The sequence below is a fragment of the Argopecten irradians genome, chromosome 2 (assembly GCF_041381155.1).
Source record: "Argopecten irradians isolate NY chromosome 2, Ai_NY, whole genome shotgun sequence".
NCBI lineage: Eukaryota > Metazoa > Mollusca > Bivalvia > Pectinida > Pectinidae > Argopecten > Argopecten irradians.
In genome coordinates, this window is record NC_091135.1 from 48162030 (window position 1) to 48176129 (window position 14100).

Here is a 14100-nt window from a genome sequence, read left to right on the forward strand (position 1 = left end):
GTTTACTTGAATAAAATTAATTGATATCAGTAAAATACGACTCTTTTTTAAGTGGATAGAGAAGTCGGGGGTAATCTACCTTAGGGTCATATTTTGAAATGTACATGTATATATATTAATACATTGTATTTGTGACCCAGAGGGTAGAATGTCTCTATCATTCATATACACAGATGAAATTGGCCTATAATCCTTCCTCTCCATATATGATATAGCACCCTTGATACTCCAGGGGTTCCGATCACTGATGATCTCTACACTCCTAGTAGTCTCTCTGTAGTCTTCAAAGGAAATATTTGTTAGCCTGTGATTGGTTCAGATTTTTTCCTCTCAGTGGCCTTCAGTTTCACTATAAGATAGCCCAGGGGTGTTGAGATCGTAAGTGATTTGAACCCCTGGACTATCGGGGATGATAAAATAGTAGTTTTCTCTTATTCTGTACCTCGATAAACAGTACAGACACTGACATGTTATAATTAGTTTTATTTTCTTCTAATTTTATATAACTATGTATATAGAAAGAGAGAGAGAAAACAAGAGGCCCAAGGACCTTAAAGGTCATCTGACTACCTTGGCGATAGTCATAAAGGAAATAAGCAAAATCAAGATGGAAAATTGAAGGTGAGAGAAGTTCCTTTTTTTTTGCAATTTAGAAAAACAGCATTGTTGTTGTTGTTATATCGTAAATTCCCTCGTTGACCTGGCGAGGCACCGCTGTAAGAAAAGTTAATCCCAAAGCTAATTATAGAAACAGGTGAGGAAATTACAAACATACAAGATATTTTAAAAGAGCAAAAAAAAATATCAATCGCTATATTCCAGTTTATTTGTCAGTGATAATACTGTTAATGAAACATTTTTTGATGATGAAAATCCTTTCATAAATAAATTAACCAGTGAACAAAGTAGTAAATTAGAGGGGAAAATAAATTACCAGGAATGTCTGAAATCACTAAAAAATATGAATAACAATAAGTCACCTGGAATGGATGGATTTACTGTTGAATTTTATAAATTCTTTTGTGCTGATATCAACAGTTTTTTTTTAATTAATTATCTTAATCAAGCTTACGATGAGGGAATACTTTTTATATCACAACGCCAAGGTCTGATTCCATGTAATCCCAAAAGATGGAAAATCAAAATCATATGTAAAAAATTGGAGGCCTATAACTTTATTGAATGTAGATTATAAAATAGCTTCCTCAGTTATTTTGAATAGAATTAAAACAGTTTTAGACAGTATCATAAGTGAAAGACAAAAGGCCTTCCTCAAAGATAGGTATATTTGCGAATGTACACGACTAATATTTGATATAATAGAAAATACAGAGAAGGACAATATTCCAGGTTTATTGTTACTAATTGATTTTGAAAAGGCCTTTGATTTTTTAGAGTTTAATTTTATTTTTAAAACTTTTATGGGTTTGGTCCATCTTTTATAAAATGGATAAAAACTTTTTATAATAATAATTCATGTTGTGTATTGAATAATGGGCATTGTTCCATTTTTTTTAATGTTTGTCGTGGAGTAGACAAGGTGACCCTATAAATCCATATATTTTCATCATATGTGTTGAAATTTTAAGTTCAGCAATTAAAATGAATCCGAACATAAATGGTATCAAAATAAATAACTCAGAATACTTGATAAACCAATTTTCAGATGACATGTCTTTTACTTTATCTGAAGATCCAAACTCCTTAAATTGTCTACTTGAAATTTTGAATGATTATGGTAATATTTCTGGTCTTAGAATAAATGTTGAAAAAACACACACAATTTGGATTGGGGCAAAACGGGGTTGTGGTGAGGAAGTCCTTGCAGAAAGGAATTTGAGTTGGAAGCATTGCCGTAAATTCAAACTATTAGGGTATCTATAACCTTAAGTCTGTAAATATTTTTGAAGATAATTTCAGACAAAAGTTAACAGCTGTTCAAAAACTTTTACATGATTGGTCATTCAGAAACCACACATATATAGGGAGGGTAACTATTATAAAATCATTACCAGATCCTCCCAAAGAAATTATCAGTGAATTACAAAAATGCTTTTTATGGAATGAAAAGACTTAGAAAAAGTAAAGCACACTGTTATGTATGGCGATTATGATGAAGGAGGTCTTCGAGTACCACATATTGTTTCTTTTTGTCAAGCTTTAAAAACCTGTTGGATAAAAAAAATCCGTCAAATTCCTCCCCTTGGAAAACACCGTTTCTGGATAAAATTGAAACTTATGGTGGAGATAAAATTTTTCAAAATGAAGAGAGAAGGTCTTTTAAGAATTTCAAATTCCCTAAATATTTTCTGGAGAGAGATTATAAACATTTGGGCAGATCTGTCTGGTGATGAACTCCCAACAACCCCTGACAAGTGCATCTCAGCCAATCTGGTATAATACTTACATAAAAATTGAAAACAATATAATATTATATAAACAATGGTGTGAAAAAGGTGTATATTTTATTGGAGATCTTGTTGAGAATAATGAATTTCTGTCATACGATAACTTTTGTATGAATTTTATGGAATTTTGAATGCAATACCCAGATCTTGGAAACATATTTTGTACAAAAATAATACACCACTGGACATGAAACCATGTAAACATATTCAATGCTTAAAAAGTCATGAAAAGGATACAAATTTTTTTATAAGTGTTTACTGACAAACGTTACAGAAGTACCAAAAAAGAGTCAAGATTCCTGGCAGGACATGTCAATATTCCCAAAGAGTCTTGGTCTAAGTTTATTTTATTCCAAGATATATTACAGATGACACAATATTGCAAAATTTTCAATTTAAACTTCTTCATAGAATAGTATATACAAGTACCAAATTAATGCAAATTAAAATGAGCGAGACGGAAAGGTGCACGTTTTGCGAAGACGGAAGAGAAACTTTTAATGCACCTGTTTTGGGAATGCTGTCATGTGCAATCATTTTTATCATTTTTTTATACCTTTTAAGAACAAAATATCACTTAGAAGTGCCTAGTAAGGACTCAAATGATTATGTTTCATGGAAATTTGGACAATGAATATGAAGATGTGATAATTTTTTTTATTCCTAATGATAAAATATTATGTATATATGTGTAAATTGAAAAAGAAACTCCCTACAATTAGAGATTGGAAAACACATATTTTTCATTATTCGAATAAGAAACAAATTACAATAAATCAAAAGTTGAACTTTATCGATAGACTTTTACAGTAATTAAAGTAATGAAATTGGTATTAGTTTATGATGTAATAACTAATAAGGCAATGTCATTTATATAAAGTTGTTCTTCATTGTTTTTCTATTAAACTGCAATATTACAATATATTATAGCTTGTTATGCATGGATGGAATTACATTGAAAATTTGGGTACTATATTCTATTTATTTTTTTTTTTTTTTTTTCCTGAAAGTCTTTTAAATGTTGTTTCTATACATATATTGCTATCCATGAAAAACTTCTTTTATCACATTTTTGATTTACTTAGCAAATAGTGTCAATAAATTACCGTAAATAATAAGTGTTCTCCTTTAACCATATTGCTAACTAAGACCGTGTTTCTTTTCCACCAAAATTGCTTACATTGCTATATCTTTCATGTAAATAATGTAGACCTCTTGTGTACAAATAAGCTCACTCTTTATAGATAAAGCTCTTTCTTTTTATTGTATTTAAAATTGTGTATGACATATGAATGTGACATAAAAAAATGAAAATTAAAAAATATATACATGTATATCAATATCCAAGATGATGGCCATCTTGTCTCAAAACGCAATATGCACAGCTAGGGCCACGGGGAAACTTGAAATTTGAGGCAGATCCCTTTAGTCCTTTCTGAGTAAAAGACTAAAAGCGGTAACAAACTTTACCTATCAAATTCCAAAATGGCAGTCTGGTGGCCATCTTGTTGACCAATCGGTTCCAAACTGCACACTAGAACCTGGAAAGAATTTCTAACCAACAGTATATGTACACAGAAACATATACATATTATATATGTTATACATATATGGTTAGAAATTCGTTCCATGTCCTTGTGATACTGCATCAATAGCACAACTAGCAGTAACCAGGAGAAACTACATATTAAATTCGAGGCAGATCCCTTTAGCCCTTTCTGAGAAATAAGGGTAACAAACTTCAACTATCATAATCCAAGATGGCGACTTGCAGGCCAACTTAGCTTGTTAACCAATCGGTAAAATACAATACACTGCAACCCTAGTAGTTGCGCATACAGTAGAACTGAATGGTCATAGTTGATATTTTTAGTAAGCAGAAAGCCCCTGATTTGACTTTTGACTTTAAATATAGTTTATTGTCATCATAAGTACAAATGGTGTAAGCAGTGGCGCAGGAAGATGTAATGGGGGCAATCGGAAGATGAAACGTAATGGGGGCAATGATCCTCAATATTTCGTACTCCGCCATTTTTGTTCATATGACCTTGAGGGGGGTCATTTTATGTTCCTGAGGTCTTTCGATGCGCTTTACAATCAGAACATTTCTACGGTAAAGTTCATATTTGACCTTTGTTTGACCTCCATTTGACCCTCTAGCGAACTCATGACCTAGACATAATCTGCTGATAAACATGTAATGAGAAAAAAACTTTCATATCGCGATCTACCTGAATAACTAAACATGGACGATGTACAGCGTATAGTTATGAAGGTTATGAGCATTTAAACTTCGTTCGAAAAAAGTAGTTTTTTTATGTCTGTGACCTTGACCTTGACCTTTATCGTACAAAATCGAAACGTACGTTTCAAGCACTCATGTACCTACATAACATGTCCAAATTTGAACGTCGTACCTTGTTCCGTTCTTGAGAAAAAGTGCTTAAGAAGGTTTCGTGGAAATAATAAAGAATAATAAGAAAAAACAGAACAAATAACAATATGGGATTTCCATCCTGAATATGTTATACATATATGGTTAGAAATTCGTTCCATGTCCTTGTGATACTGCATCAATAGCACAACTAGCAGTAACCAGGAGAAACTACATATTAAATTCGAGGCAGATCCCTTTAGCCCTTTCTGAGAAATAAGGGTAACAAACTTCAACTATCATAATCCAAGATGGCGACTTGCAGGCCAACTTAGCTTGTTAACCAATCGGTAAAATACAATACACTGCAACCCTAGTAGTTGCGCATACAGTAGAACTGAATGGTCATAGTTGATATTTTTAGTAAGCAGAAAGCCCCTGATTTGACTTTTGACTTTAAATATAGTTTATTGTCATCATAAGTACAAATGGTGTAAGCAGTGGCGCAGGAAGATGAAACGTAATGGGGGCAATGATCCTCAATATTTCGTAAACGAGATTTTGTTTTTTTTAGGGGGGTCCAGGGGTCTCCTCGAGAGCTTTACAATGTTTTTTGATGATTTTAAAGCGTTCTTAACATGGTAATTTTTTTTCGATTTAAAGTTACCTGCATTTAGAAACGATAATTGTAAAAGTCGTCATACCATTATGCAACCCAGCTCGATCTCAACATACCGGATTCACACAATCGGCACACTGTTGTGTAACCCAAAATAATAATAAATTGATTGTCTTGCTAAGACATATAAACAAATTAATCTTTTAAGAGGCATTTTTTGAAATAGTATAATCCCTTGATGGACATTTTTAGTCTAGTTCGTGTGTATTGAATTTTTATTATTAAAGGTTTGAACATTACGTGCTTGAACGCTTTAGGAAACGCGCCGCACAGCGAAAATTTTCTAAAATGAAGTACAAAAATGTACAGGAGGACACTTTTTTCTTTCAAATGTGCATTTTTAGAACATTTCACTCGGCGAAAAGGGGAGGGGGGCAGGGGGGGGCAAAAAGACTATGAAGAATATTTGCTTCCATCAAACCCGTGAACTTAGAAGTATTTTTTTGAAATCTTAATCATTTTGACCCTGTATGGTCCTGCCCCTCTGGTCCCCCAGGGGGCTAGTCCCCCAGGGGGTCATCAAGGACCGATATGGATGTTAAAATGCTATATCTTAGGCTAATAATTCTAATCAAGTTTGACTACTTTCCTATGAAAATTGGGCAAATAATGTTCACAAATATGTTTTTCCTATATAAACTAAAGTAAACTTGACCCCTCCCCAGGGGATAACGTGAGACCCCAATATCATATAATTCACAATGTTTATAAAACACCTTAAGACCTTTCCATCTATAATAATTTGATTCTACTATTTCCAGAATTTTAAAGAAGATTTTTTAAGTTTTAGCCTATGATTTGACCCTTTTTTAGCCCCGCCCCTCTGCCCCTAGTGGGTCGGCAAGGACCAATATGGATATGATATTAAAATGCTATCTCAGGCTAATAATTCTAACCAAGTTTGACTCGTTTCCAATGAAAATTGAGCAAAAAATGCTCATAAATGTTTTTTTTCCCTATATAAACTATAGTAAACTTGACCCCCTCCCCAGAGGGAAACTAGACCCCAGGGTCATATAATTCACAATATTTGTAAAGGACCTTAAGACCTTTCTATCTATGAAAAGTATTTGATTCTACCATTTCCAGAATTTCAGAAGAAGATTTTTGAAGTTTTAGCCTATTTGACCCCTTTTGACCCCGCCCCTAAGGCCCCTGGGTGTCAGTCATAGAAAATTTGTTAATAGGATTAAATGGCCATTTCATACTGATAATTCTGACAATATTTGACTCATTTTCTATTACAAATGATCAAATACTCAATAATTTTGTGTTTTCCTTATATAAACTATAGTAAACTTAACCCCCTCCCCAGGGGGAAACCCGAGACCCCAGGGTCATATAATTCACACTTTTTGTAAATGACCTTATGACCTTTCTATCTATGAGGAGTATTTAATCCCATCACATCTGTGAGTGGAGAAGAAGATTTTTGAAATTTTAGTCAATTTTACCCCTTTTGGCCCCTCCCATAGCTCCCTGGGGGGTGGGGACCATATAATTCACAATTTTGATTGGCCTTTTGCCTTAGAAGGTTTGTGCAAAATTTCATTGAAATTACTTCAGCAGTTTTGGAGAAGAAGTCGAAAATGTAAATTGTTTACGGACATACGACGGACGACGCACGACGACGGACAAAAGGCGATTAGAATAGGTCACTTGAGACTTCGTCTCCGGTGACCTAAAAACTGGGCCATATCAGTACGGGCAGTAGCAGAATTCTGATCGACATTCAAGAAAGAAATGGTTAGCATATTCATAAATGTTGCCACAGTTACCACAAATAGTCTGGTGCCAAATTTACAGGGAAAAGGTAACAAACACTGAAGTCTTCATTAAGTACATTAACGTGTATAAATAGGTTAGGGAAGAGATATAGTTTCAAAGAAGAAAAAGATAGGAATTTAACATTACCATCTAAGTTGGGAAAGCAGGATTTTGTTGCAGTAGAAAGTCAATGATTTAGAATTGAATGTGTAAGGATTATCAGATGGACTGAATTACCATATAAGGAAGAGACAAAAATCTTGTGCGAGTTATTCCCCTGAAGCGAGGTCTCTGAAAACAATGATTTATGAATACTACGCATAATAACGTGCAATATTTTCAGAAGGCACTCTCTTTAATTTCCCCTGCGAACCACAACTTTGATAAACAGTTTGTAGATCTAAATGAAATCCACCATGTCACTGTGTATTAATAAATTTTCTACATTTTGTGAGTGACGTCCTAGTTTTCCCGCCATTTTCGGAAAATGTGGCGTCTATAGAGGTATGCTAAAAGGGTTTGTCTGTTTTACCCTTGTGACCTTAGTGACTATTAAGGTCATTCATTTGATAGCTTGAGGAAGTCCTTCATGCAAACATGCTACCAATTAATCTTATTTAATCGACTGTCCATGGCCTCGCGGCCTCGTTTACTAAGTATTGTTCCGACTGATTCAAAGAGTATTAAACCTCAAATTCTGGGATTTTCAACCCAGAAAGATATTTTTTCTCAATCCCAATTATTATTAATTAACATATTGATTGGAGAAAACCTCATCGGAGGTAATAACTTGTGGCTAATCCCGTGATTTTTTTGTTAAGACAAGAAATTATGTTTAAAGTCAATAGTAACTTAAAATTAACTTAATTAATTAGTCTGGACTAGGAACAAACCTTAGGTTACATACCTTCCCGCGAGCAAAAGCCTCGCCTAAGCAATGAAAGACAACTTCCATAGCAATGACAAACGAGAGAAAGGACTCCATTCTTGGATCGATGCAAAAATGCGTGCGTATGGCTGAGAAGGTTTCTGAGATCTGGGCCGAGAGTTGAAGAAATTTTTCTGAACCAATGATAGTCTTCGTTTCTGTCATGTGACCAGCATAGTCGTGTCTGCCAATAGGGGCAACTTCGAACTAGGTGAAAAGTAATCAACTCCGCACTACACCACTAATAGGTCTACTTACATTTATATACATACATCCTCGATATTCCAGGGGTTAATATCACAGTCGTTATAATATATATATTCACACCAATGGAAGTTAGTAACTCCTGAAGTATCGAGGATGGAGGTTACTAGGATATATCCAAATACAAATGTATACATAAACTGTCGGTAACTATCCGTCAAACAAACGATTTTTTAGATTATCATCAAATATGGGGCTCGTGGAGGGTATGTTCTGGTTTCTGTTATTTTGCTCATGTTTTAAATAATATGACTTGAGCTAAGTCTAACTCAATTAATTATGTATGCGTCTGTGATATATGTTTTGTTGCTTATATACTTCCTTTCACTGTCTTGTTTACAACTCTATGCCGCAGAAATAGCACTACAGCGTAAAAAATAAAATTCCATGCATCTTGCAATTGTCTAAAAACTTCAAAATTAATTCTATTTCTTTACAAAGAACATTGTATAGAGAAACGTATTTACAACGTTCAACGAATATAATGTAGAAGAACAAAAAGTAAAACCTTTTCAAACAGAACTTTGATCAATTTTGTTGTTTAGATATCATCTTTGAGGAATGAAAGAATCGATTATTTTGATTGCAACGAAAAGTTCTCCTTGATAGGAAGGTTTATATTATAATTTCTGAAAGACCCTTGCTTAAACAATGTTTATCTATTAAAGCATAAATTTAGATATCATTACTATGTGTGTCTCTGAAAGTTACAGTACCACGCCGCTTACTGACAGTTTGGTCAAATATTTCAAGATATAAACACCGAGAACGGCTTTAGTATTTAAAGATTCAAACACAAAACTTCAAATATATGTGTCTATGTAAAGATGTAATGTGTCAGGACAATTTATGTCAAGTTAATCATAATTCATACAACATTATGATGTAGCTATGCATCCACATCATTTTCATGCTCATTTTATAATTAATACTGATTATGTAGCCACCATAGACTCCGGTACTCCCGTGTATCCACATCATTTTAGAATTAATACTGATTATGTAGCCACCATAGACCTGGTACTCCCGTGTATCCACATCATTTTAGAATTAATACTGATTATGTAGCCACCATAGACCTGGTACTCCCGTGTATCCACATCATTTTAGAACTAATACTGATTATGTAGCCACCATACACATGGTACTCCCGTGTATCCACATCATTTTAGAATTAATACTGATTATGTAGCCACCATAGAACCTGGTACTCCCGTGTATCCACATCATTTTAGAATTAATACTGATTATGTAGCCACCATAGACTCTGGTACTCCCGTGTATCCACATCATTTTAGAATTAATACTGATTATGTAGCCACCATACACCTGGTACTCCCGTGTATCCACATCATTTTAGAATTAATACTGATTATGTAGCCACCATAGACCTGGTACTCCCGTGTATCCACATCATTTTAGAATTAATACTGATTATGTAGCCACCTTAGACCTGGTACTCCCGTGTATCCACATCATTTTAGAACTAATACTGATTATGTAGCCACCATAGAACCTGGTACTCTCGTGTATCTACATCATTTTAGAACTAGTACTGATTATGTAGCCACCATAGACCTGGTACTCCCGTGTATCCACATCATTTTAGAACTAATACTGATTATCTAGCCACCATAGATCTGGTACTCCCGTGTATCCACATCAATTCAGAATTAATACTGATTATGTAGCCACCATAGACCTGGTACTCCCGTGTATCCACATCATTTTAGAACTAATACTGATTATGTAGCCACCATAGAACCTGGTACTCCCGTGTATCCACATCATTTTAGAACTAATACTGATTATGTAGCCACCATAGAACCTAATATTCCCGTGTATCCACATCATTTTAGAACTAATACTGATTATGTAGCCACCATAAAACCTGGTACTCCCGTGTATCCACATCATTTTAGAACTAGTACTGATTATGTAGCCACCATAGACTCCGGTACTGCCGTGTATCCACATTATTTTAGAACTAATACTGATTATGTAGCCACCATAGACCTGGTACTCCCGCGTATCCACATCATTTCAGAATTAATACTGATTATGTAGCCACCATAGACCTGGTACTCCCGTGTATCCACATCATTTTAGAACTAATACTGATTATGTAGACACCATAGAACCTTGTACTCCCTTGTATCCACATCACTTTAGAACTAATACTGATTATGTAGCCACAATGAAACCTGGTACTCCCGTGTATCCACATCATTTCAGAATTAATACTGATTATGTAGCCACCATAGAAACCTGGTACTCCCGTGTATCCACATCATTTCAGAATTAATACTGATTATGTAGCCACCATAGAACCTGGTACTCCCGTGTATCCACATCATTTTAGAACTAATACTGATTATGTAGCCACCATAGAACCTGGTACTCCCGTGTATCCACATCATTTTAGAACTAATACTGATTATGTAGCCACCATAAAACCTGGTACTCCCGTGTATCCACATCATTTTAGAACTAATACTGATTATGTAGCCACCATAGAACCTGGTACTCCCGTGTATCCACATCATTTTAGAACTAATACTGATTATGTAGCCACCATAGAACCTGGTACTCCCGTGTATCCACATCATTTTAGAACTAATACTGATTATGTAGCCACCATAGAACCTGGTACTCCCGTGTATCCACATCATTTTAGAACTAATACTGATTATGTAGCCACCATAAGAACCTTACTCCGTGTATCCACATCTTTGATAATGATTTGTAGCCACATGACCTGTACTCCCGTGTATCACATCATTTTAGAACTAATACTGATTATGTAGTCACCATAGAACCTGGTATTCTCGTGTATCCACATCATTTTAGAACTAATACTGATTATGTAGCCACCATAGAACCTGGTACTCCCGTGTATCCACATCATTTTAGAACTAATACTGATTATGTAGCCACCATATAACCTGGTACTCCCGTGTATCCACACCATTTTAGAACTAATACTGATTATGTAGCCACCATAGAACCTGGTACTCCCGTGTATCCACATCATTTCAGAATTAATACTGATTATGTAGCCACCATAGAACCTGGTTCTCTCGTGTATCTACATCATTTTAGAACTAATACTGATTATGTAGCCACCATAGACCTGGTACTCCCGTGTATCCACATCATTTTAGAAATAATACTGATTATGTAGCCACCATACACCTGGTACTCCCGTGTATCCACATCATTTTAGAACTAATACTGATTATGTAGCCACCATAGAACCTGGTGCTCCCGTGTATCTACATCATTTTAGAACTAATACTGATTATGTAGCCACCATAGACCTGATACTCCCGTGTATCCACATCATTTTAGAATTAATACTGATTATGTAGCCACTATAAAACTTGGTGCTTCCGTGTATCCACATCATTTAAGAACTAAATATACTGATTATGTAGCCACCATAAAACCTGGTACTCCCGTGTATCCACATCATTTTAGAACTAATACTGATTATGTAGTCACCATAGAACCTGGTACTCTCGTGTATCCACATCATTTTAGAACTAATACTGATTATGCAGCCACCATAGAACCTGGTACTCCCATGTTTCCACATCATTTTAGAACTAATACTGATTATGTAGCCACCATAGACCTGGTACCCTGTAGAACTAATACTGATTATGTAGCCACCATAGACCTGGTACCCCCTGTATCCACATCATTTTAGAACTAATACTGATTATGTAGCCACCATAGAACCTGGTACTCCCGTGTATCCACATCATTTTAGAATTAATACTGATTATGTAGCCACCATAGACTCCGGTACTCCCGTGTATCCACATCATTTTAGAATTAATACTGATTATGTAGCCACCATAGAACCTGGTGCTCCCGTGTATCTACATCATTTTAGAACTAATACTGATTATGTAGCCACCATAGAACCTGGTACTCCCGTGTATCTACATCATTTTAGAACTAATACTGATTATGTAGTCACCATAGAACCTGGTACTACCGTGTATCCACATCATTTTAGAATTAATACTGATTATGTAGCCACCATAGACCTGGTACTCCCGTGTATCCACATCATTTTAGAATTAATACTGATTATGTAGTCACCATAGAACCTGGTACTACCGTGTATCCACATCATTTTAGAATTAATACTGATTATGTAGCCACCATAGACCTGGTACTCCCGTGTATCCACATCATTTTAGAACTAATACTGATTATGTAGCCACCATAGAACCTGGTACTCCCGTGTATCCACATGATTTCAGAATTAATACTGATTATGTAGCCACCCTAAAACCTGGTACTCCCGTGTATCCACATCATTTTAGAACTAATACTGATTATGTAGCCACCATAGAACCTGGTACTCCCGTGTATCCACATCATTTTAGAACTAGTACTGATTATGTAGCCACCATAGACCTGGTACCCTATCTGATTATGTAGCCACCATAGACCTGGTACTCCCGTGTATCCACATCATTTTAGAACTAATACTGATTATGTAGCCACCATAGACCTGGTACTCCCGTGTATCCACATCATTTTAGAACTAATACTGATTATGTAGCCACCATAGAACCTGGTACTCCCGTGTATCCACATCATTTTAGAACTAATACTGATTATGTAGCCACCATAGAACCTGGTACTCCCGTGTATCCACATCATTTTAGAACTAATACTGATTATGTAGCCACCATAGAACCTGGTACTCCCGTGTATCCACATCATTTTAGAACTAATACTGATTATGTAGCCACCATAGAACCTGGTACTCCCGTGTATCCACATCATTTTAGAATTAATACTGATTATGTAGCCACCATAGACCTGGTACTCCCGTGTATCCACATCATTTTAGAATTAATACTGATTATGTAGCCACCATATAACCTGGTATTCTCGTGTATCCACATCATTTTAGAACTAATACTGATTATGTAGCCACCATAGAACCTGGTACTCCCGTGTATCCACATCATTTTAGAACTAATACTGATTATGTAGCCACCATAGAACCTGGTACTCCCGTGTATCCACATCATTTTAGAACTAATACTGATTATGTAGCCACCATAGACCTGGTACTCCCGTGTATCCACATCATTTTAGAATTAATACTGATTATGTAGCCACCATAGAACCTGGTACTCCCGTGTATCCACATCATTTTAGAACTAATACTGATTATGTAGCCACCATAGAACCTGGTACTCCCGTGTATCCACATCATTTTAGAATTAATACTGATTATGTAGCCACCATAGAACCTGGTACTCCCGTGTATCCACATCATTTTAGAACTAATACTGATTATGTAGCCACCATAGAACCTGGTACTCCCCCGTGTATCCACATCATTTTAGAATTAATACTGATTATGTAGCCACCATAGAACCTGGTACTCCCGTGTATCCACATCATTTTAGAACTAATACTGATTATGTAGCCACCATAGACCTGGTACTCCCGTGTATCCACATCATTTTAGAACTAATACTGATTATGTAGCCACCATAGACCTGGTACTCCCGTGTATCCACATCATTTTAGAATTAATACTGATTATGTAGCCACCATAGACTCTGGTACTCCCGTGTATCTACATCATTTTAGAACTAATACTGATTATGTAGCCACCATAGAACCTGGTACCCCCGTGTAT

At 35.4% G+C, this 14100-nt stretch overlaps 1 protein-coding gene across 5 annotated transcripts in view; it reads right to left on the reverse strand.

Moving 5' to 3' along the window:
* The window catches only part of LOC138315753 (uncharacterized), a 52333-nt gene that overhangs the window by 27860 nt on the left and 10373 nt on the right, over positions 1–14100 (reverse strand). For 2 of the 5 annotated variants that reach the window (XM_069257001.1, XM_069257002.1), the window contains exon 1: positions 8136–8228. The exons of the other annotated variants lie outside the window; for them this stretch is intronic. In XM_069257001.1, coding sequence (XP_069113102.1) covers positions 8136–8213 — 78 coding nt within the window. In that variant the 5' untranslated portion in view covers positions 8214–8228. Of the gene's footprint in view, positions 1–8135; positions 8229–14100 lie in introns of those variants that run through there. 5 annotated transcript variants of the gene reach the window in all.